Source organism: Sceloporus occidentalis, unplaced genomic scaffold (genome assembly GCF_023333645.1).
Source record: "Sceloporus occidentalis isolate IW3139 unplaced genomic scaffold, rSceOcc1.0.p SCAF_9, whole genome shotgun sequence".
NCBI classification, from domain to species: Eukaryota; Metazoa; Chordata; class Lepidosauria; order Squamata; family Phrynosomatidae; genus Sceloporus; species Sceloporus occidentalis.
The window spans coordinates 3,580,305-3,605,534 of record NW_028316989.1 but is presented as its reverse complement, the minus strand read 5'-3'; the positions used below and the strand labels follow the sequence as shown (position 1 = coordinate 3,605,534).

The 25,230-nt window shown below is 43.5% G+C and overlaps 1 protein-coding gene across 2 annotated transcripts; it reads left to right on the top strand.

Annotated features, from left to right (window-relative positions):
- Positions 1–2,611: 2,611 nt before the first annotated feature.
- On the top strand, positions 2,612–13,095 carry LETM2 (leucine zipper and EF-hand containing transmembrane protein 2). Of its 2 annotated transcripts, XM_089538336.1 has the most exons (11): positions 2,612–2,695; positions 3,493–3,572; positions 3,997–4,444; positions 5,510–5,653; positions 6,490–6,627; positions 7,157–7,360; positions 8,702–8,821; positions 10,057–10,170; positions 10,752–10,829; positions 11,099–11,173; positions 11,568–13,095. In XM_089538336.1, exons 2-11 carry the CDS (start codon positions 3,526–3,528, stop codon positions 11,616–11,618), a joined length of 1,419 nt encoding a protein of 472 aa, XP_089394462.1. In that variant the 5' UTR covers positions 2,612–2,695; positions 3,493–3,525; the 3' UTR covers positions 11,619–13,095. The 2 variants fall into 2 exon arrangements, with proteins under 2 accessions (XP_089394462.1, XP_089394461.1); XM_089538335.1 differs by lacking the exon at positions 2,612–2,695 and having other exon boundaries at positions 3,331–3,572.
- The last annotated feature ends 12,135 nt before the right edge of the window (positions 13,096–25,230 follow it).

The window sequence follows — 25,230 nt, the reverse complement described above, 5'->3', positions numbered from 1 at the left end:
CTTGGGAGTGAATCTCATTGAATTTGGGGGACATTCCCCAAGTGGTGGTTGTACTCATACAAACAGTCAAAATGGCAGACAAGGCAACAAACCGACACCAACAAACTGTGGTGGGGCAGCGGACAGACAAGATTGTATCAGCTAAGTACCATTGGTAGTCTATTCCTGCTTCACTCAAATTTTGCAGATGTGGGGAGAGATGCATCAGTGGAATAGCCATCATTCTTTAATGTATGCTGCCTAAGTGTTTTTATGTGATCGGTGGCTCAGTGGTGTCATAGCCTGTGCTCTGTCACATGGATGGGCAATTGTCAATGTGTGTAGGTGTTAAATATTTCCCCTTGCCATAGTAGTTAGTAGGAGGCAGTGCCTAAATTGCCTTTGCCATCCTCTGAGACTGAGAATGTGACTTGCTTAAACTCACCCAATGGATTTCCACGGCTGAGCCGGGATTCGAACCTTGGTCTCCCAGTGTCCTAGTCCAACACTCAGGCCTCTACACCACGCTGACTATCCCTCTGAAGAAACTTGACAAGAAAACCCTATGATATGAAAACCTTTAGGGTTGTCATAAATCAGAAACAAAATCACACCACAACAATGGGCACATACAGACAGGCCAAAATAAAGCTGCTTCGGGTCAGTTTGGAGGAATGCTATTTAAATGATGCATGCGCCCTAAGAGTCCGGAAGCCACGCCAAAGCCATGCTCCAGTCCTAAGGGCTGGAGTGCAGCTTTGGTGCAGCTTCTGGCCTCTTACAATGTGTGTCATTTAAACAGCATACCTCCGAAGAGACCCGAAGCAGCTTTATTTTGGCCTGTCGGTATGGGCCCAATGTGGCCTAAATACCCTCAAGGCACCATACACTGTGTCATATCGTACTTAGATGTACTTAGTACTGGGATGGGAGCTGTGGGCTGTTTTTCAGAGCAAAGACCTGGCAAAACCACTTCTGAGGATTCCCCAGCTAAGAAAGCCCTGTGAAATTTGTGGGGTCATCTTAAGTCGACAGGTAGCTGGAAGGCATATGTACACACACACATATAAATTCTTTATGAGAGATGGAGGGATGAGGCATAAAAAGGCTGGGCATGGATTGAAAGAGTGTTCAATATTACATAAGCGGGCTTTTCTTTGCTCTGTGTTGCTCACAACACTGCTGTGTTGTGACTATTCTTCAGGCTTGATAAATATGTTTTCTTTCCCCTGGATGTCATGTTGTTGTTCTTGGAAAGTGTGCAGAAATCCTGCTTTCAGGCTTTCAGGGATGCTTGTTTTCCTCTATGGCTCCTCTCCTCCAAAACCAAGGACACTGGGAGTGTGGGAACGTTCATGAATCGGAGGCACCTGGAGACTGGGGAGTCTTAGCTGGAAGCTCCTCAATGGTTGTCCAGTTTCATTTCCCTGGCTCTGTGGTTCCTCTCAGTCAGATCGCAGCTGGGTTTGCAATGAGTCATAACAACCTTTCTCTCTTTTTTGGATGGTGCTTTTTAGCCTGTTTTGTCGTATTTTTCCAACAGATTTTACAAATTAAAAAAAAAAATGCAACAATATTCAGAACAAGCCTAATGTATAAACTTGTAATTTTTAGTAATCCCAGTAACATATGTCATCGTTGTTTGTTGTTGTTGTTGTTGTGTGCCTGATTTCTGATTTATGGCAACTCTAAGGCAAACCTCTCATGTGGTTTTCTTGGCAAGATGTGCTCAGAGGAGGTTTGCCATTGCCTTCCTCTGAGGCTGAGAGAGCGTGACTCACCAAAGGTCACCCAATGGCTTTCTATGGCTGAGCTGGGATTTGAACCCTGGTCCCCAGAGTCCAACGCTCAAACCAAAACTTTTGCACAAAGCGCAAATTGCCAGTTTTATGACTGTATTAGTCTTCTTGTTTGTTTTGTGGTTTAATAAATAATAGTAATAATAATAAATATTATTTTCTTATATCCCACCTTTCTCCCAATATAGGACTCAAGGCGGCAAAGAAGTAGAATAAAACAATAGTTTTTAAAAACAATGCAAAATATTAAAATACATAAATACACAATTAAAAAAAAGACAATTAAATAATTTTAAAGATTAAAATAGTAACCCTGAGGACTGCTTTAAAGCTAAAATGGACGCATATATCTTGTCTTTGGCTGCATCTACACTGCAGCATTAACGCAGTTCCACCTCACTTTCAACTGCTGTGGAATCCTGGGATTTGTAGTTTTTCTGTGGCCCCAATGGCTCTCTGACAGAGAAGGCTAAACACCTCACAGAACTAAGAATGCCAGAATTCCACAGCAGGGAGCCATGGGTGTTAAAACGGTGTCAAACTGCATTAATCCTGCAGTGCAGATGCAGCCTCAACAACAACAGTCCTTGTTTGAGTCTAATTTAACTCTGAGGGCAGGAGGAGGCCTTCAATCATCCCTATCTCTGCTGCCATTGGCTCCTTTTGAAGCTATGCCCCGCCTCCTGGCTCCGTCCTGCGTTCCGATTGGCTGGATTTAAAGCCGCCTGGTCTCATCCGCGGTGGAGAGCAAAGCGAGGGAGCAGTAGAGGCGAAGTGCTAGAGCGGCACGCTTACCTGTTTCCTGGGCGGGGCCGCTTGAACTGATTGGAAAACACGGATAACCCGGAAGAGAAAGAAAGAAGGGCGGAAGTGGCCTGTTGTGGGTGGGGGAGGGGTAATTCATCCCTGGAAAACAGGTAAGAAGGAGAAAATGGGAGCATTGTGTAGTTTTTAGGTGTGTGTGTATATATATATGTGTGTGTGTAGCTGAAGGTCTCTAACTTAGTTTATATATATATATATATACACACACATAGATATGGATAGATGTGTGTGTAGCTGAAGGTCTTTAGTGTGTATCTATCTATCTATCTATCTATCTATCTATCTATCTATCTATCTGTGTGTATATATGTGTGTGTGTTGTTGAAGGTCTCTAACTTGGTATACACACACACACACACTTGTTTCTTTGTGATTATGTTTGTATGTATGTATATAGATACTGTGTGAGTGGTTGTGTTTATATGTGTGTGTGTGTGTACATGCAGGTCTCTTAATTTGTTGTTTGTGTATATATAGATAGACACACACACACACACTTCTACCTCCTTACCTGTGAGTATGCCTGAATGTGTGTATATGGTAACGTGTGTGTGTGGTTGTGTTTATGTCTCTGGGTGTGTGCTTGGAGGTTTCCAACTTGGGGTGTATATGTGTGTGTTTATATGTATGCATATATGCACACACACACACCTGTGAGTTTACTTGTATGTATGTACTATCTATATAGTATGAACGCGTGCTTGCATGGATCTAGAAACATGTGTCAGTGGTTGTGTCTGTGTGTACTTGGAGGTCTCTAACTTGCTGTGTCTGCGCATACAGTGGATTTCCATTCACATTGTTCATCGCTGCGTTTGTGGAGGGAATCTTTTTAAAGCAAACCTAAAGTAATAGTCATCTCTCAATGCATCTTTTCTTCCTGTTCCAGGCCATAGACCCAACAGAGCGGCTCCAAGGGACCATGGCCATCTATTGCTATAACGTCTTCCGCGCAGTCGCTAGGTCCAGGTAAGGAAGCGTTTCTGTGGATTGCAGCATGTGAGTGTATCTGTTTAACGTTAAGTGTATCTTCCTTGTACTTATTGATTAGCTGAAATATCTAAGTTTGGGGCAGAATAGCCAGAATATACTTATTCAAAAAACTGAAATGGGACTTTCAGGGCACACTACTCATAAGGAGACTACTGAACACATGAAAATATATTTAAGACTCACATGCATGAACAATGATAAAGAGTCCTCACCATCCGCAGGTTGCCATCCTCGGATATGAGCATCCACTCATGGCAAACCCTGTTGTCCCCAATAGTGGTGCACAGCTGTGTACATCACCATTAAGGACTTGTGACCAAGGCATGCCAAGATGTGTCCATTTCCAGATGAAGTTGCAGTACTTTGTTATAGCAAAGATTAAGTCTGTTTTTCCTTACAGGGGACCTCATCTGCTTGTCCACTCCAGCTGCTCCCCATTTTCCCCACTGGTTGCATTTGTCCAGCTAGTGGATTCCCACTTTAACAGCACACCTCTGAAGGACTCTGTGAGCCAGCAGCTTTTCTTCAACACACAGCAAGGCATTGCGCTACCTCACTTGAGAACTAAATCTGTGCGTATGATACACACATCGGCTTATTGGCACCAAGAGCTTCAGGACAAGCCTCCGCCTAACCAAAGCACTGCCAAAACAGACAATGAGGCAGCCAAGATTCCAGCGGACCAAGCTGCGCAGGTTGCTAAGAAATCACTGCGACAGAGGATTGTAGATGAAGTGAAACACTATTACAATGGATTCCACTTGCTTTGGATAGACACTAAAGTTGCTGCTAGGATGGTATGGAGACTGTTACATGGGCAGATCCTCACCAGGAGGGAAAGACGACGGGTGAGCACTGGTGAATGATGTCGGGGTAGATGAGCGCAGTGATGAGTGCAGCAGAGCTGTTTCTCCTTCCTGAATGGGTGGCTTCAGCAGTGGGTTCCAACCCACTAGACAAAGCAAACAAGCCCACTTTTGGAGCCTTCTCCAAGTAGGAAGGGCACAACCTTCCTGACTGCCCAATTTGTTTCTGGATAAGGGGCAGGCAGTGTGGGGGGTTTGGGTGGGGGTTGGATGGATGGCTGGGTCTCTCTTTTCACCTCTTTAGTCACTAGTCTGATGGAACCTCTTGCACAGGTAAGCCTAACATTAAAACATGGAGTAACATGACATTTTAATTAGGCTTCAGAGTTGCTGCTTTATACTGCTTTAATAGATGGAAAGTTTTGTCATTCTGATTCAAAATTTAATTTAGCTTAATTTTATTTCTAATTTTATCATTCTACTTTGAATCACTTGCATTGAAAAAATGTTTAGATGGATTTTTTTGTTTTCTTGCAGAGTTCAGTTCTTTCAAGTAAATCTGTTGGAAATTATTCAGCATCATTCTTTACAATATCAGGGCAGTTTGTTTTTTAAGTTGGGTGGGTTGCCTATGGGCTTCATCCCACTCCATTCTGTGACTTCCAAAAGCCGCCCACTACTGCATTTTGATATATATATTTCCCATTTTCAAAAAGGAGGATTGTAATCCTGGCTCCTACAGGAAGAACATCTCTTTTTTAAACAAGAAGGATTCTGTCCCTCCATCCAACTTCTTTTTTCAAGCAGGAAAGGTGTGGGTTAAAAAACCCATATTCCTGGAATCTGACCAAGGGGGAAAAATATAGGAGAATGGAAAGTTGCCTAAAGAGAATTATTTACCTGGCTTCCCAAACAAATAAGCAGAGATATGTACTGGGAAGCCTTTTGAAGTAAGAAGTTCTAGACAATTCTATCTACATGTTCAAGGGCCTTACTCTTGCGAATAGTTCTTCCCTAAAATTTGTTCTATGGTTCAGGGCCTCCCTGGCTATCTTTGTGGGCTGAAGATCAATGTACTACTTTGCTTTGTGGTCTTTGTCTCTGCAGCTGATGAGAACATCTGCGGATCTCTTCCGGCTGGTCCCCTTCTTGGTGTTCATCATTGTACCTTTTATGGAATTCCTGTTACCAGTATTTCTGAAACTGTTTCCTGAGATGCTTCCCTCAACATTTGAAACTGAATCCAAAAAGGTCAGCCATGGTATTTCCTGGGCTAGTCATCCTTACTCAGCCTGACCTCTGCCTGCAGACTCTGGGAGAGTAAATGGATGGAGGGAGAGTGGCCTACATTGCTTTTAAATCCATGGATTGAACAGGGAGTTGGATATGGTCCATGAGGCCCCTTTCATTTCTAGGGTTCCTTGTTTTTTATTGCACCCTCCCCCCTTGTTGGCAGAAAATCTGTTACAGGGAGATAAAAGATGGAATAGCTGCATAGTATCTTCTGATTGCTAGAGCGAGGAGCCCCCATTTTGGAAACACTGTCAGTAACTGATCTACTATAAGATAATGCTATGAAAAATAACTATCACTGTCAACATGGCTGGGGAAAAAGAGTGAGTGGCTTCAAGTGAAAGGATAATTATATTGCTCTGCTTTATGGAGTTGTTGGAAGAATAAATGAGGAGGGCTTCTAAAACATAGATGGGCAACTTTGGCAGTTTTAGGGGCCAGTCTTGGCCTTTTCCAGAACCTGTTAGGGATTATAGCTGGAAAAACTGAGTGGTACAGTTGCGTGGAAGTAGAGAAGAAGTATAGTGCTAGTGTAAAACAAGGAATGTGGAGAGTGCCCAGTTTGCTTTAAAGGAGAACTGTGCTCCTAGGAGGTTTCCAGGAGCATGAGTCTCATTTTCAATAAAGTGTGCCACTTTGGTGTAATGTGAAATTACAGGAATAGAGAAGGGTATCGCTGTACTGCCGAGCGTGATGGGATGGCAGGAGGCTGCCACCTCACCAGGGTGGGGAGGACCAGATGTGGATTGTACATTAAGTGACTGCTGTTTTTAATGACTGTTGTTTGTTTTCAGGAAGAAAAGCAAAGGAAGAAACTGAGTGCGAAGTTGGAACTGGCCAAATTCTTACAGGAGACCATTGCAGAGTTGGCTAGAAGGAACAAAGCCAGTACAACAGACGCTACTCAGCAGTTCTCTTCATATGTTCAAAGGGTACAAACAACTTACTAATTCGTGCAATGGTAGTTCTAGAGCAGTGGTTCCCAACCTTTGGTCCCCCAGATGATTTGGACTTAATTTCCCATAATTCCTGACTGTTGGCCAAGTTGGCTGGAGCCTTTGGGATCTGAAGTCCATAACAAATGGAGGACCGAAGTTAGGAATCACTGCTGTAGAGGAAGATACTCCAGTCCCTTCATTTCAACACTATAGGTGGATTTTAAAAACCTAACTTGCTATAATGGAACAGAAAAATCTTTAGCTCTTTTTAGAAGATACTCTTAAACCAGAAAAAAACCTTCCCCTTGTACCAAAGCAGCCTAAAACCAAGGCAAAGGAAGCAAAGCCAGCAGAGGGAAGAGAAAGTAGAGTCTCAGTACCATTAAAACCTCATAAGCACAAGAGAGATTTTGAATCTTATCCAAAAGATTACATAGTATCAGATGATCTTGTATAAGGATTGAATTCTTCAACTTGTTTGTGGTTTGAAAGGAGACAGAGTGACATCCTTTGCTTTGTACAGGTTCGGCACAGTGGCCAACAGCCCAGCACCAAGGAGATTGTACAGTTTTCCAAGCTCTTTGAAGATGAGCTGACCCTGGAACACTTGGAGAGGCCACAGCTGGTCATCCTCTGCAAACTGCTTGAGCTACAACCCATTGGCACCAATAACCTCCTCCGATTCCAGCTTTTGATGAAGCTCAGGTCTATCAAAACAGATGATGAAGTAAGAAAGGGGGAGAGGGGGAAGGTTGCATAATAAATATGGTTAAATCCCCCCCCCCTTTGTCTCAGTTATTTCCCCATCTGCCTTTCTGTCAGTCATTCTTCTTTTCTGATTTGTGATTTACTACTTGAGTTTAAAATAAGTTTAAATGTGTGCAAGTCTCAGAAATAGGAATTTGTTGCTTTAAAGTGACAGTATTTCAGGACCCCCATTTCTAAAAATGGTAAATCCAAAGTCATGTGTTCAAACTCCTTGAAGTTTTCAGCTGATGTAAACCAGGGAAGGGCAGGTTGTCTTTATCTAGATCATTGATTCATGGGGGCCGCCTAAGACCATTGGAAGACACCTATTTAATTACAGTTATGAAGTAGCAACAAAAATAATTTCATGGGTTTGGGTCACCAAAACATGAGGAATTGTATTAAAGCGTTGCGGCATTAGGAAGGTTGGGAACCACTGTTCTAGCTGCAATTGGACTGAGATTCTCACCAGTCCAAGCCAGGTAAGGCTGATGGGAGTTCAACCATTTAAAAGTTGCTCACAGTTTACATTCAGGCTTCACTCAGTATGGTCAAGTTGAGCTGTGCCATAGCATCTCCAACCTCTCTGCTTTCCAAGGCCACTTAACCAGTTAGTTGCTGCTGCTGAAGCAGCTGAACCAGTAGATGTGAGGGGAGCCAACCCAGCCAAGATATGTCCACTGTGAGATTCAAAACAGCTCAGTTAATACCATTAAGATGCATGGCATAGATGATTAAAAGCTAGGTAAGAGACTGTGAGAATGAAGGAGTCAAATTTTAAGTAGGAAACGTTTTACAAGAGAGTGAAAATACAGCCCTTTGTTCTTAAGAGCTTTATCTGTGATTTGTCACACCATTCAGTGGTGTTAGACTGAACACCAAAGTATTTGGTGACACTTCCTCAGCATCTATTGCTGTTGGCTTCCATTGACTTTTGAGTGTGTGTTCTTGCAGTTTTGAATTGTAAGAAAGGGCTCTTAATCCCTACGGAGTTGTTAATGAATTGACTTATCTACCTTTGAACCCACTGGTTGCTTAATTGTTGAAAGAGCATTTCACTAAAATGTCGGTATAGCTAAACTTGAGCAGCTAATGGAAACATGAGAGTTTTAAAAAGAAATCTGCTTAAATTTACAAACTAAGATGGAAGTTATTTCTTTAAAAATCATGCCTAGGCATCCACATCACACAGAGTATTTTAATGCACTGTTTCCTACTTTGCTTATGGCTTTCTCTCAGAGTGTGCTGCCTGCTGAAAGGGATTGCGTTTGATTTCTGGAAGAGTTAAGCAAGGTTAACTTGATTTCTCTTCTCTGTGTAGATGATTTCCAGGGAAGGGGTTAATGGCTTGAGCGTGTCTGAGCTGCAAGGCGCATGCAGGACAAGAGGGATGAGATCGTTGGGCCTTACGGAGGAGCAGCTGAAAGAGCAACTCAACCAGGCAAGTCAAGGAAGAGGGAGGATGAGGTGTAGAGCCAAGAAGGAAACCTTCCACCTGAAGCATTTACATGTTACTTATTACAGATGCATACAAGGTGCATAAGGAGTCTAAGCACAAGGTTGCATTCACTTTTCTTGGGATTAGTCTTAGCCATAAAAGATTTGGGCACCTTCCAAGGAGGCAGTATGTGGCTGACCAGCAATCAGTTTTCTGAAACATGTAGGACCAGAAAGAGTTTTCTTGGAAAAGTGAAACTGGGAAATTTTCCGGTGCTCTGACAATGCTGTCAGATTTAGCACATTTAGTTGAAATGTTATATTAAAACATATTCTACGGCCCGTTACAAACGGGCACTTTAGTACGTGCGGAGCGCGCACTAGGGTTAGAAAGGGGCAGTTCTTCCGCACCCCCCTAACCCTAGTGCGCGCTCCGCACGCACAAAATGGCAGTGGCCGTTCCAAATGGGCGGTCTGTAACCCGCCTACGCTTTATGTGGAAATTATTGGAGTATGATTTTAGAGAGCCACTGTGGTGTAAAGGTTTGAATGTTGGATTAGGCCTCTGAGAGATCAGGATTCAAATCACCACGTGGCCATGGAGAAATTACAATTCTCTCAGCCTTAGACAAAATTAAAGCCAAAATCCCCTCTGAATAAATCTTGTCAAGAAAACCCTGTGATAGATGTGCCTTAAGTTTCACCATAGGTTGGAAATGACTTGAATACACACAGCAACAATAATTTGTATTGCAAATATAATTCTCTCTTGTGTGTAGTGTGTCATGTGGAAAAATTTCCACAGAAAAAAATGTTTCCTTGGAAAATGTTCCACTCTACATATCTGCCACTGAATACCAGTTGCTAGGATATGGCAAAGGGAGATGCAGATGCTCTTCATTCCCTGCTTGTAGGTTTCCTGAAGGCACCTCATTGTCTGCTATGGGTCTGGCTGGTTTATTTTGGGAAGGAATGCAAGGATGCAATAGGATGGTTTCTGTAGTTTAAACCTGGCTCTTCTTGTAAGATAGACCTGGTGATAGAGAGTGTGAAAGCAGGTAGCCCAATAAGGGTCTAAACCCTGACCTCTGTTTGAACATCAGCGTAAAGGAATGCACTCTAAGGTAGTCCATGTTCCAGCTCTGTAGAGACCTCTGTTTCCCAGCAGCTTCCTTCCCCATAGCAGTCGTAAGTCAAAGTTCTCTTGAACAATCTTTATTTTCCTCTCTATTTGCACAGTGGCTTGATCTGCATCTTCGAGAGAACGTTCCTCCTTCTTTGTTGCTGCTTTCCCGTGCCTTGTACTTGACAGAGGTGAAGCCCAAACCAATTCCAGTGATTCCAGCAGCTGAGGTGAGTGGCATCTACAGTCTGGATTTCACACAGGCTTGGCCATCTCTCACAGTTGCCTGATAAAGGACTCTGTTGGGAAGCCACAGATATGGTAGCTATACTGGAGATGATTTCTAAAGAGGTACAGAACCCCCATTGAGTAAGAAGAGCTCTTCCTTCCTTATCTTCAGACAACACACAATTATTTGTCAGGAGCACCAATATGTGTAGGAGAATTAAGAATTAATTTAAGCAGTGCTCTGTGTTTGTGTGCACATATTTCAGAACATTAGGAGATGGGAGGGCTGGAGAGCGAAGCAAAGGAGGTAAAGGAAAGGGGGTAAGAATGAAGACTAGGAAGCTAAGTAAGAAGGGGGGGAAAGTTGTTTGTGTTGTGTACTTTCATTCTTGGCACAATTTTTTTTCTCTGTGCTTAATGTACAAGCAATGGTTCTTTTTTACGTTTCCTGATACCCAGAGAGTATTACTGCAAGCTCACATTGGTGTAGCTTGAAAAGTTCATTTTTTTCACCGGGCAGCTTCTCAATGTCAAGGCAGTATTTTTTCTAGGAGGTGATCTAAGCTTTTTGTTCTTTCTTCAGCCTCTGAAGACTGAAGAAGTAGATGTTGAAGATCATGAAACCTTGTTGGATTCTGCTCCCAAAGTGCAGGAAAGAAAGGTAAGAGACAGTGTTTGTGTGTGCTTGTTGGCATGTGTTCCCTCATGAGGATAATCCTGCAAAGATTTGGCTCACAGACAAGCTACTGCATTAAATTGGTATGAATGGGTCTGCCTGGTTGGCAGGCAGTGGAGTGGGTTCAGTACAGGTGCAGCATCTGTGTCTCAGAACAAAATTGCTTAAATCCAGTAATATTTCCCTTCTTCTCATATCTTGGTTTGAAGCCTATGGCTTGTTAGTGAATTTCTTTTTCCCCCCCTCCATTGAAGAGTGAAGAATTTATTGTGCAGCCCAATGAGAAATTACCAGTCCCTGAGGTATCAGTCAAGCCTCCTGGAAGTGAGGTAAGTTTTAATGTCAGTTGACAGCAGCACCCCAGGACATGTTGCTGTCTGAGACAGAGCAGCAGATGGCACCCCACAAACCCAGAACTTTAGTACCCAAAACTTATTGTGCTCTATGAGACAGAAAATCCCACAAACACCTTCCTCCACACTGATAAAGTAAATAACTATTTGCTGCCCTTTCATTGTACCCTAAATGATCTTCCCTAATGGTAGGCCCAGTCTTGGTAGATACATACTACTTATAGTACCATAGCTTGTTAAGAGATTTCTGACTGAGCACACAAAACCTAGGAGTGTTGTTAAGGGGCTCAGCATCAAGATGTGACTATTGCTATGATCGTTCCGAAGTGGTACTCTTGTTACTGATATTTCCCTTTTTTCTTTCTTCTAGACAAAATTGGAAGCCTCTCAGAGCAGCAAAGCCAGTGCTAATGGAGTCTAGCTCTTCTCCCAGCATGGACCTGGGCAGTGGAAAAAACAGTTCCACTTTGAACCTGATTGGGGTTCACAGAGGATGGACATTCCTTGTGGAGGAGCCCCTTTCCACGCACAGTTTTCCTGACCCCCTGAACTGCTCCGATATGATCTGGATGGTTTTATCCACATGTAAACCAGATGAAAAGCACCTTGCGTATAGTGGCAACTTCTCCATTTATTTTACCTTGTGTAATGTAACTTATTTTTGTAGATATGTACATAATCTATGACCAAGATGTACTGTAACTTAGGCAATATTGTCAGACGTTAAGATTTGTATTTCCTTAAATTTTTAGTAAAGCAGTGATTTATTCTTAACTTTTCTTTTAAAAGCCAAACTGATGGCAGAACTTGGAGTGGGCACTTTCATATGGAAACACAGTCAAGTGCTGGGTTTCCTAACCTCATAAGATGATATATTTGGACTTTAATCTGATTTACAGCCTGATGCTAGGCATCTTTCATTGGAAGTAACTACTCTGGGACTAACCGCTGTATAAGGAAGGAGTGGTGTGTACTATTCCAAACATGGGTGCATAGCCTCCATGAAATCGGTGGGATGATCCCACTTGAGTAAGTGTTGTCCCAATGGCATTCGTGATTCCATTTATTGCATTAGTATGGCGTTCCAGAAGTATTCCATTGAGCTTCCCTTTGCAGTGCCTATAGACCTGTAATGTTTTCCCCACTCTCTCTCATTGTCTGGGGGGAAAAACACACCACTCCAGTGACCCTTTACATGTTGCACAAAGGACCAATGCCATGGTAGAGTCCAAGATTGTGCCATAATTTAGTTTAAATGGCAAGGGTTTCCAGCTGAAGTATGGCTTAAGCTACAAGGATCCAAACCAGCCGGTAAACATCAATTGTAACTTCATTACCTGCTTTATTTGAATTTTGAAAGTGAATTAGCCTATGACAGGTACCTCTGAGAAAGGAGGAAGAGTTTGAAAGGTCTTTACTGCTGGGACTCTGAGGTCGTTGTAAGCCCAGTAAATTAAAGCTATGGGGTCCAAAAGGTCAATTTAGCCTGTATCAATGCAGCTGAGCAGCTGGGCAATGAACAACCTGGGGCTTGCATCAAAAAAAGACATTAGCTCTCAAATGGTCTTACAGAGGATCATCTATTTTAGCATTACCTTGGTTTGAAATAAACCCTCCTGGTAAATGTATAATTGGGGGGGAAATCTTCTCCTTTTACCTGTGCAATGCTATATTTGACTTATTTTTAAAAACAACAACTTGCTGTAACATTTAAAGTACATTGGTCTACTTAGGGCTAGTGTTGCAACCAGACTGACCTGGTGACGCCTGTTGTTGGAGGAGCATTCTAGGCTTCTTGCTTTTTTCAAAGCAAGCTGAGACAGCTTTTATATTTGATGTGCTGCATCTGTTACATTCAGACGTCACAGCTGAAGCTCTGTTTGGGCTGGGTAGGTCCAATAAATAGCCATACTGTGCTGTTGTGTCTCCTGCCTTTGTTATTTGCATTGGGGGCATCCAAGTGAGTTGCTTAGGTTCATGCAATGAAATGACCTGCTCCTCCCCATAGGGAACACCTTGAAATGAACCCTATGGTTGGATTCACTGAGGGCAGCTTTTAGGTGGAAGTTCCTAGCTTTGCATGTGAGAGCCATCGCAGCTCTAACACCGAAGACAATTTCTGTAGTATTTCAGCAATTAGTAGGCTTTGTTAGGAGTCCCTTCCCACGCTCAGCTGCAAAGCAATGGGCAGAGTAAACCAGCGTGGAAGAAATCGGTCTGAACAGCCTGCTGGTAAAGTATTCTTCACAGTTATTTGCTTTTTCCTCTGCAGCTGTAGTGGCTTGAGATGTTTGTAGAGCAGCAGACAGCAGCTGATCTAACAACTGCCAGGCAAGGTGCCCTGCTTGGATGGGTCAGGCTGGCCTGGTATTTATGAATTGCTGGGTCATATTAACATTGGTCAACCCCTGTTGCATATTTACAGTGTCATAAACCAATTTATAATTGCGCAGTTTAAAATTGCAATGTTGCACAAGAGGCATATTCCCAGGAGGGAAACTTCGTTATAGCTGTAGCATTGGAATCATTATGTTAGCAGGATCTCATATCTCCATCAGATATTCTCCTCCTATACCGATGTTGATCTCCCTAAAGCCACTTTAAATTCTCTTTATTGTCCCAACAGACGTGTAAGAATGGACAACCATTCCCCCTCATGTTCACCAGGGGGCAGCACAGCATTTCTCTGAGGAACCATCATTGAGAGTCATTGATGGAGTGGGGAAAATACCAAATGAAAGTATTGGTATCAGCTAACTTAGGCTGCTGCCACACTGCAGAATTAATTCAGTTTGGCACCACTTTGACTACCTGTACCGATCCCTGATCTGCTAATCCCTAACAACTTTCCAGGAAAGGAAAAGCCATTGTAGCTGATGGATAAAAATATGATGCTGGTCCTTGGCACAATAGGAAAAAATAGCTCTAAGTCTCCCATATCAGATATGACTAGGAAGCACCAGTGTCAATACATTGACTCTTTCCACTTTGTGTGCACAACAACCTTGCAAGGGAGGTCAAGTCTGGGAAAAGTGGTTGACCCCAATGAGTTTTGTGGCTCAGGGCTTATCCAGAAAGGTTGCGGGGGATGTCCTGAGATGTTGCTGTGTGCCTTCAAGACATTTCCAATTTATGGAAATCTATCATTTTCTTGGCACAATTTGTACAGAGGGGTTTTGCCATTGCCTCCCTCTGAGGCTGAGAGCGTATCACTTCCCCAAAGTCACCAAGTACATTTCATCTCCAGAGTCGTAGTCCAATATTCAAACCACTGTGCCACAATGGACTTCCCAGTTCTTTTTGTTTTGGTTGTTCCCTACAGAGTCTTCATTTTGCATCCCAACTCTTTATTGAAATGTGAAGTCGAAGGCTTTCATGGCCGGCATCCATAGTTTTTTGTGGGTTTTTCGGGCCATGTTCTAGAAGAGTTCCTGACGTTTCGCCAGCATCTTTCTTGAAATAATGCAATGTTTTCCTCATTCCCTCTTACCTTGTCTCCTCCAGCCTTTCTGTCCCATGGATCACGTCCCACTACACAACACTCAATCCATACACAACACTGGCCCCCACCATCTTCTACACAATTTGAAAACCACTGAACTGTGCAACACTGGGTTATCACAAGACAACCGCAGAATTCTTACTGGCTTGAACACATGGCACAGCTCTTTGAGTTTGATCAGTGGCTGTTAAGGAGATGCCAAGGCAACTAGTGTGTGTTAAAAGGGGGGAAAGTCTTTGAATGAGCAATCTTTTCAGTTCACAGGAGTCATCAAGAACTGGCATGCCAAACCCTTCCCAGACAGGAGTTGTTGTTGTTTTTCTGGAGAGAATAGGAGTGAGATAGAGAGCGGGAGGAAACCATGCAAAGGGATCCAAACCTGCCAAATAAGCTGATCATTAGTGGGCGGCACAATGAAACGTTTTTTGTCCCAGTTCAGCTTCAAAAGCTCCTGCTTGCTCCATGGCAGGGGCTGCGAAAGCATCAAAGCTTGGGCCATGGCGATGCGTCGTTCCAGACGGGTTCCAACCAAGTAGAAACGAAGGCTGTGGCTTGAACTTCCGAACTCTCTTTTGGTTCCTTGCAAGCCAGTGTGAACGTCAGGCCTGTGCCAAAGAACAATTGGGGCCGGCAAGGCAAGGCAGTTTGTCTGTGGGAGCTCTCCCCTTGCCCCCCCAGATAGTTCCCTGCATGCAGAAAATTGGTATGTCAGGGACAAGGATTTCAGCCTAGCCTTGATAGGCTACCTGTCTTCCTGCAAGGAGTTCCTTATCCCATCTAAACAGTGGGCAGAAAAAATCCAATAGAGTGAGCCCTTGGTATCCGCCAGGGTTTGGTTCCATGAACTCTTATGGATACCAAAATCCATGGATGCTATACTCCCATTCAGTACAATGGTATAGTAAAATGGTGTCCCTTATATAAAATGCCAAAATCAAGGCTTGCTTTTGGGAATTTATATATTTTAAAATATTTTTCAAGCCGTGGATGTTTGAGTTCATAGATATGGAGGGCTGACTGTATGCATCCAGCGCTTCATCTACATTGCAGATTTAATGCAGTTCAGCACCATTTAGCCTTCTCTGTCAGAGAGCGCTGGTGCCACAACAAACTACAAAGCCCAAGAGCCTTTGACAGTTAAAGTGGGATTAAACTGAATTAATTCTGTAGTATGGCAGCAGCCCTAGTCCGAAAAGGAACTCATAGGGGAAACTTTAGCATTTTAATCTCCTGATCGCATAAGTTGGCTTTCACACCAGGATCCATGCAAGTAAGTCAGTGGAACCTCTGATTCATTTGCCATATGGTGACTCCTTGCCTCATACAAACAGCCGTATTGGTCTAAATTCAGTTGCTCATCCCAGTTAAAGTAGACCCATTGAATAAGTAGAATTTGCATGCATTGGCTGTAGGACATCGCTGCAAAATGGCTATTAAAACGCCCATGGAGGTTCCTCTAGGATTCTTGCCCAAAGGAAAGTTATACAGTAATACTAGTCTCAGCCAAACTCCTACGTACACATCATTTTTTATTGCTTGTGTTTTTCCGCATTCTCACACATCATGTATGCCTGTTTTCCATCCCTCTTAGCCTGCATCCTCGAAGTCCCGTTCTTTGTTTTCTATAGCAACTTCGGCTAAGAACGGAGCCACCAGACAGGCGTCTGCAGAGACGGAGCTCATTCCTCCGCTTGTAACTTTGGAAAAGATCACAATTTCCAGTGTGTGGGCCGAAAGGGCGCAGGCCTCTTCCTCATAGTTTCCTTCGCCACTCAGAGGTTGGTTTCTTTTGCATCCCCAAATCACAGACCCAATCTTCAATTGCTGTTTGTTGATGTTGGAAATGCAGAGTTTCGCCTCTCTCTGCCGATACATTTCCCTACTGTTTTCTAGGAACCCTTGAATGGTCAAGGTAGGCTGGAACAAGGGCTGAAAGGGCTTGCAAAATTTCTTGCTGTACAGCCAACTCTAGAACTCAATAGGTCTCCTAAAAGGGAACTCATACTCTGGTACAATTTCCCATTGAACAACAGTATATAATATTTAGCTTTCAGAATCATGCAGGGTATGGAACAAACCAAGCTGGAACACTAAGAGTTTCCCCAGACAAGGCGGGAGGTTGCAATCTTTGTTTTTGTAGACCATCATCATCATCATCATCATCATCATCATCATCATCCAGATGTTTACCAGAATCCTAGATTTCCTAGACTGGCTGAGTGTTTGTTTCCAAGCTAGTTTAACAAAGGAAGAAAAGTCCCTTTTCATAGACTTGGTCTACTTCCCCAGATGCATGCAAGACCAAGCTACGAAAGCTCATGCTACAACTTCTTTTGCACAGTTGGTCCCAAAGGCACTACAAGATCCCTTTGCATAATAATATTCCAGAATAACACAACTTTGTCTCTGAATTCCACCCTGTTGATGTTAGTTTCCTAAGGAACATTGTATGTTGACCCTTCTAAACCTGCTGTTCCTCCTTGTTTTGCAACCCACAGACAATATTAAGCTGTCCTCTATTTGTGGAGCCCTAGAAAACCTCCCAGAAGACAGCTGGGAAGCTCTGTCCTGTTGTGAAAACCTGACAACAAACCAAGACAATCTCACACATCTTTCTGTTGTGTGTTTGTATGGCTCTAGCATCACTGGATCAAGGCAGGACTTGATCCTTTTGGCTTGATCTGGCTCAGATTTGAAAGCCCCATCCGGGATCCGAAGGGCGTTGAAAGAACAATCCTTTGGATAAAGCCCAGCCTTAGGCCAAGCAGCCAACTTGTTTGGAAAAGTGCATCTCAAGTTCACCTGAAAGACCAAAACAGAAAAACCTTTGAATGATTGTCTAGAGATTCGGTCCCTTCCCATTATCCTGTATTAAATGGGATAAGATGTTCTCTTCAGATACATTTAAAGCCTCTCCAAGAGAGCAGCTTTCATGGGAACCTTATCCCTTTGCAGGAAATTAAGGATATTATCTCAGTCATTTTCTTTTCCGTTTCTTGAAGAGAAACCAGGGAGGAAAATGTACCAACAAACTGTAACTTAAATCCCAGTTATTTAGTATACTTAAAATATTGCAATTTTATGTTTGAATAAAATCAGCCTTGTTTCACCGGAGGCACAAAACATACGCAGCTGAGAATGGCTTGCAAAATAACCATCTTTTGTGTGTCAAACCGCACTGGAGGAAGAGACCGAAAGAGCTAAATACCCAAACTGGCATTCTCCAGATGAGATGGACTAAACTCTTACAAAAATGATAATAATAATAATAATAGTACAGTAGTAGTAGTAAAAAAAAATCAATGAAATAATGTTGAGCTGATCAATTGGTTGCCTTTTAGTCAACTGATAGATTTACACATTGTCATAACATCAACAGGTGTGTCTTTTGTTCAGCAAAAGGGGGGATGGCAAAGTTCTTTGCATGTGGACATTGGATCGGTCCGAATCGGACCCAATCCAGCTGTTCATCTGCCAGAAGAATTCAAGGTCACTCTAGGGTTTTGGGACACACCGGGAATTCCCCCAACTTTGTTGCATTTGGAGCAAAGTCTGGTAAAAGTGTGCAAAAACATGGCAGAAAAAACACCTTCCATCTTCCCAGATTTGCCAGGGATAGTGCCAATTAATCCTCTGTCGTCCCACTTTTTCATTTGCTTTCCCCCTTTGTCCTCAGCTTAGTTCAGTTGCTGCCCATAGATTTCAAAGTGGAAAAAGTAGTTAGCGTTCAATAGATTCACCAGTCAAGGCAAGGGATGGAGAGGAAAGGAGGGGTGGAACCCTTCCCTTCCCTGCAAATTCAGGCAAAAGCAAACAGCTGCAGCAGCTTCTCGCTTGTCTGTAGTTCCTCTTGAATCACTTTCTGTCGTCATGACCGCACTTGAAATTGCTTGTCCACATGTGTCCCAGTTTTCATTTGTGAAATGTTGGAAGGCATTTGAGCCTTGGGCTATGACTCTGGAGAACAGGGTTCGATTCCCAGTTCAGTCATGAAACCCACTGGGGGACCTTAGGCAAGTCCCACTCTCTCAGCCTCAGGGAAAGGCCACGGCCAAACCACCTCTGAGCAAATCTTGTTAAGAAAACCCGGTGATAGGGTTGCTTTAGGGTCGCCATAAGCTGGAAGCGACTTGGAGGCATACAACAACAGCAAATGCTCCAGCGTTGAGAAGGCTCCAGCCAGTATGGCCAGTTCAGGAGGACGTCATCCAAAAGAGGAACCTTTTGAAAGGTCTGGAAAATCATATGCAGGCCTTACAGATGTGGCTTCCTCCCTCCATGCGAGTGACAGGATGATTTGCACCACTTTCTTCATGCTTGCCTGGCGTCTCCATGCAGCCAGGAGGACTGAAGATGAAAAAGCATTTGAATAAATCAGACAGCGGCAGCATCCACCTCACCTTCATCTATCTTTCTTGGCACAACTCTAGGAGTGTAATAGGCTTCGTTGGGAGAAAGTGTTGGGTCTGACTCTTCCCAGGAAAGGCTCTCCAAAGAGCTATGGCTCACCGTTGTTAATCATTTGGGCATATAATCCGGCTGCCATGTGGGACAGATGGATATGGATTTTATTGATGCTTGTACCTCTAGGCTCTGCCTGATTAACTCCTGTCCTGGCAACTCTATAAAATATCTCCTATAATGTTCATTAGTTATTCCTTTGTGGTTTGGAAATTTATAGAGGTCACCGTGTTACATTTCCTCCTGTTGTTTTATAATATTAAGTGTGTATGTGTGATGTTGAGATTTGTTCGCCCATTATTAGCCTTACTCAGAACTAAAAGAGGATACTTTTTGGAAATGTGTGTCTTCAAGTTATTTCCAACTTACACAGTTTGCAAAGCTCTAGCATCACAACAAACTGCAATTTGCAGGATATTTTGGATAAGGGAGGCTCAACCTGAAGTGCTTGAATTTCGGACAATGGCCTGGAGTGGAGTTGTTTGTCCCCACAATGCCTGGGAATGAAGCCATGTTGTCAGGGCATTGTGGGAAGTTTAAATGTCTGCTTCCATTTTAATCCATCCAAGTCCTGGATGTAAAGGGTAATCCAGGCAGGCCTCCACTTTAAACCATGTGCGGTCAAGGTGTGGCCCTTGAGTTGTTGGACTGCATCTCCCCACATTCCTCACCATTGACAGCCCTGACCAGGACTGCTGGGATTTGTAATCCAACACCATCTGAAAGGCCACACTTTGTCCATTCCTCCTTTAAACAAAATAACAGACCAAAAGAACTGGATGAGCTACTGGCCAAACAGGTCTTGGCTGTTCTCTTGTGTTCTGTGTCATTCACTTGGCGTTGTCATCCTGGTCACTCATCCAATCAATCTCTTTGGAAGCCTTTCCCCACATCTGGGTTCTCCACCTGCTCCTTGTGTGAATTTGGGATCTTGGCTTTTACCATTCACCATGGAGCCAACATTTTGGCTGTTCTTCGGCATTCTATCAGTGCCTTTATCCGACTGAAGAAAGGGAAACCACACAGAACTTGCTTGGGAACTACATCATGGAACCTTCCTCCTTTTGCGTGTTGTAATTTGGGCAATGAACACATACCTGAGATGAGGTTCCTCAAATACTGAGGAGACTGTGGATGGTCAAAATGACAAACAAGTGAGTCCTTGAACAGATCAAGCCAGAACTCTCCCTGGAAGTCAAGATGACAAAACTGCGGCTGTTGTACTTTGGCCGCATCATAAAAAGGCATGGCTCACTCAAAAAGACATTGATGCTTGGAAAGGTGGAGGGCAGTAAAAAGAGAGGAAGACCCACCAAATGACTAGACTCAGGGAGGGAGGCCACAGGCATGAATCTACAGAACGCAAGGAGAGCAGCGGAGGAGAGGGGTCTTGGAGATGTCTCTTCCACTGGGTTGCTGTGAGTCGGAGCCGATTCTAGGGAAGTGAACAGCAACAACTGGAGATTATCATCATCCTCTCAGAGTCAACTTGGAGGCGCATCACAACAATAAAGCTGCAGAGGGAAGAGTCGGTGTGGCGTAGCGATTTATGAGTTGGACTAGGATCTCCGGAAACTCTGAATCCCCCCAGAGCCATGGAAACCACTGGTGGCCTTAGGCAAGTCATACTCTCGCAGAGTCAGAGGAACGCAATGGCAAACCTCCTCTGGATAAATACAGGAGAGAAAACCTTATGAGAGGGTCACTGTAACTTTCAGTGGAATGAAGCTCCACAACAGCAGCAGTAACAACAAACACAGCTAGGCTTGTTTCCAAGTAACACATGGAGGATTTGGCTGTGAGTGTGATTCCATTTATCCTTGTTGGGAAGGAAATGCAAGTGGGCCTTGAAAGACAAAAGGGAACTTAGTCAATCTTTTGGCATTGTTCCCTCCTCCCTCCATTTCCTTGAACTCAAAATGCCGAGCTCCAGGTTCTAATGTGTTGGGATGAATAGTGTCTAGCAGTAGCAGTTCCCCCTATTCTATATATATTGGTACTGAGTTGCTTTCAGTCTCTGGAGGTTCACCTGACACATTCAGACAGATGGGGTAAGTCGATAGGAAAGCAACCTGGCACCTTCCATTGAAGGATTTCTTCTTCCCCTAGGAATACATTTTGCATTAGAGACTGGAACTGCGACGCCAGTTGAAAAATTAGCATATTTAATAGGCCTTTGGATGCTTGGTGTCAAATAGGTAAAATAGCGAAAATGGCAGGATACAATAATGTCAACAGAGATCCTGGTTTTGACAAGAGACTCCCACGGAGAATGAAGAGTTGCATGGTTAGTTCCCCAGAACTCAGGATTTCCATATTGAATTTAGACCTTTCATCTGTGTAGAGTCAGTGGATTTGGATGCATCATGGTGTTCTCTTGGCAAGATTTGTTCAGAGGAGGTTTGCCATTGCCTTCTCCTGAGGCTGAGAGCATGTAACTTGCTCAAGGTTACTCAGTAGATTTCTATGGCTGAGTGGAGATTCGAATCCTTGTCTCCAGAGTCGGAGATCAACACTCAACACACTACACTATGCTGGGTTACGCCATCTCATGACTAATATATATTAAGCAGCATTTGACTTTTATATATATAAGTGAGACATAGTATTTAAAAATCTAAATCTAACAATTTACTCAAGCTAAGGAAATCTGTGCCTATTTACTGTGCATAATTCATACTGATCACAGAATCCTTTGTTTCTTGAGGGTATGTGTGAGATGGTTTTGTTTAGTTTTTAAGCACATAACATTACTGTTCAGTTGCAAGACTGATAGAAAACATTGGGAGATAAGGTCACTGAAGATCTGTTGGGAGAACACTGTGTAATATTTTGGATATTTTGGTTGATGAGGAATCGAAATACTCAATGAGTTGACTTTATGTACAAGTTGAGGGCAGGTTTTAGGGCCAAAGTTATGGATTTTTATATGGCCCTGGGATAAGTCAAGGGTAAAACTTAGGGGCATGTAACAAAGGATCTAAAGGATGAAGCAAAGGGAAAACAATGCCAAATAACTTACCAAATTCCAACAGGCATAAGTGTTTGTGCTCACCCTAAAGACTAGGTGGATGAGATAGTAGCAGGTCAATGCATCCAGGACAGTTTACAGCTCAGGTTTTTTGGGGGGCAATTTTTGGTCTAAAATTTCTAGACTTATACATGAGTACATTCAGTAGATTCCAGGTTGGCAGTATTAAAATCAGCTCATCCTGGCCAGGAATGAAGGAGCCATGAGACTGAAAAAGAAGGTCCGCCTGTGAAGCAGGATCCACAGCACATCCCTATGGCATAAATCTCAAAGAGCAGAAGAATGAAGTCTGACTGGAGCAGCCAGCTGACGTTTCTGAGTTTGGTCAGCCAGCCAGCTTCGTGCCCAAAGGGTCTAAGAACACAAGGCCCAGGACCCTGGGAGAGATTTGCCCTCTGGCCCAGCAGAGATGCAGTTAAAGTTCCCGACTCAATTGGTCACATTTCAGGATGTAACAAGAGCCCAGCTGTCCTCAGAACGGAGCTATTTCATGAGAGAAAAGCAACAAGCGAGCCATTGCCAAAACATCTGGCCTTCATCGCCCATGGCTAATTTCCTGAAACATTTGCTGAAATAACCAAAGGGTCAGGCTCTGGCCGATGGAAGCAGCATTCAAGAGGCAGTCCTTTCTGCAGAGGTTTCACAGGGCCCCTACGTATTACATTCACTGCTTCCCATAAGGATAATACAGGAGAGGTGGGGTTGGTTGTTATGGACATTTGTACCATGCCGAGGAGCACTTGTGTGCCTACAAATCCAACTGTGGTGTCGGAAGGGGTCCGGAATTTCTCAAGGGGTGACGGTGGAAGGATGTTCGGAAGAGGAAAAACAGGAAGCGTTTGTGAGAACACAACGGCAAGGCCACCACAGTTGTTTTGAGACCCGCTTTGGTGTAACAGCAGATCTCTGGCCATAGGCTAACAGAACCAAAAACTTCCAGAGAAATGACATTAGAGGGGAAAATGCAACTACTTCATCTCTACAGCAGCATCCAGTAAACACAGCTCCAGCTGGCCTTGGGTTGGAGACAAGGGGGTATGTTTAAAAAACCCAGAAAACTACTCTTTTTTCATTACCCAAATGATATTAAGCTTCAGTTTTCTTCTGTGGGAGTCAGAGGCAATGTTCAGTTCTATGGAAACCTTCCAGAATTTCCATTGTAATGCTTTGCATGGCTGTTCAGATGTTAGGCCTACTGACCTAACTCAATCACAGTATCAAAAAATGCACCGCACACCCATCTAGAATGGATCCTTGGCATCCACTGGGGTTTGGCTCCAGGACTCTCCATGGATAGCAACATCTGTGGATGCTCAAGTCCCATTATATACAACGGTGCAGTAAAATGACATCCCTTATATAAAACGTCAACGTCAAGTTTTGCTTTTTGGAACTTTTTATGTGTGAATATTTTCAAACCGTGGATGGTTGAATCCATGGATATGGAGGGATGACTCTACACTCAACTTACAGGTTCTCAGTAAGCATTGCTTCTGGACAAAGAGTTGCCACCACTCCAGTCAAAAGTCATTGTAGCATGACTGCATCATTCCCTCTTTGATATATGTATATGCATGCTTGCATGAAGGAAAAACGAAAGAAATTGTGATAAGAAGTAGAAGTGCTACTCACTTACTTAGTATGTAGGTATCCAGACTCCCTGGTGCACAAATAAAAGCTTCATCAGGAAACATCCCAGGCAACAAAAAGGCTCCCTTGTTAGCTAGGCATAGAGGGGATCTGTGAATTTAGCACTGCTGAAGCCCACAGGCTGAAACACATGGACTCTAGGCTTAAAACAGACAATGTAGAGTTGACATAAATGTGTATGGTTTATTCTTATTTTCCCCCTCATAAGATTCTGGAAAAAAGGCACACAAAAGAGAGGCAACAGGAATATCAGCTAACGTTAGGAGATTTCAAGGACTCAGTTCAAATCTTTAAAAAAATAAATAAGTTACAAGAAATCCCAATCCGTGACAGAATTTCCCTTAAAAATAATAATCTGATTTCCATACAAAGGCAGGGCAAGCTTTCAAGTATGACTGGCACGGCTCCGGCTTCCAGAGCACCAAAAAGGGAACCAAGGATGGAGGTGGGAACTAGCTTTGGGAGTTGAGAAGTTGATACTGATTCTGTATACAAGTGACAATGTTGTGAGTGCTGGTGGCGGCGTTCAGAGCATCAGCCGAGGGAAACAGGTCTGCTTCCACCTCAAGCTCAAACTATAGATTAATAGTTGAGGTTTATTGAGAAGATAGATTTCTGGGGAAGATGCTTTTTTTTGTGTGGCAGGGGACAGGAGAGGATGCTCATTGTAGCTTGAAGACCTCTAAAGGCTTGAGGGTCAAAACAACTACTAGGAAGAACTAGGGAGAGAAGAAACCACCCGATCATTTGGTGAGACTCTCCCTATGAACAAAAAAGGTAGGGGTGGGAGGAAGGAATTTATTAGGAGGAAAGGTGGAGTTCCCCTTTATCTTCTATTTCTCCAGTGGAAAATAGGCATGACAAGCAGGGCCTCATGGCTATTTCTAAGGCACTCACTGAGTTCCTCTTTGGCACTGCCCAAAGAAGGGATAAGGTTTACTTGGCCAGGGGACTGGCAATGGCTCTCGAGATGCTTCTGTGCTGGGTTCCTGGTTACCAAAGCAAAGGTAAGGATAGTCTGTGGATTTGCACTAATAACACTGCTGCCCATTCTCAAAAGGGGGTTGGATGTTTTAGTCTCCAAAATGCCAGCCAGAAGTGTCCCCACTCCACCGGACTGGGCTTCCTACACAATCGCATGGGTGACCAACACTGTAATCTTGAACCTAATAACTGAACTATGGGTGCACGCCTTTCTTTCCACAGCATGGTGAATTGAGGGTCTTTGAGCTGGGGCTCAAGTCCAAAGGCTACAACAAGTCCCTCAAGTGGCTAGAGATGGGACCAGAGCAAAGGTTAATAGTATGTGGGGAGGGGGAGTTATTCCATGACATCTCTCTAAAGGCATCCATGTTACCAACAAAAATCACTGTTTAATATGACCTCATA

Excerpts from the sequence above, each read along its gene's own strand:
- LETM2 (XM_089538335.1), top strand. The coding sequence starts at position 3,469 with ATGCATCTTTTCTTCCTGTTCCAGGCCATAGACCCAACAGAGCGGCTC. Across the intron at positions 10,171-10,751 it reads CAGTGATTCCAGCAGCTGAG|CCTCTGAAGACTGAAGAAGT; the intron begins GTGAGTGGCATC and ends TTCTTTCTTCAG. Across the intron at positions 11,174-11,567 it reads TCAAGCCTCCTGGAAGTGAG|ACAAAATTGGAAGCCTCTCA; the intron begins GTAAGTTTTAAT and ends TCTTTCTTCTAG.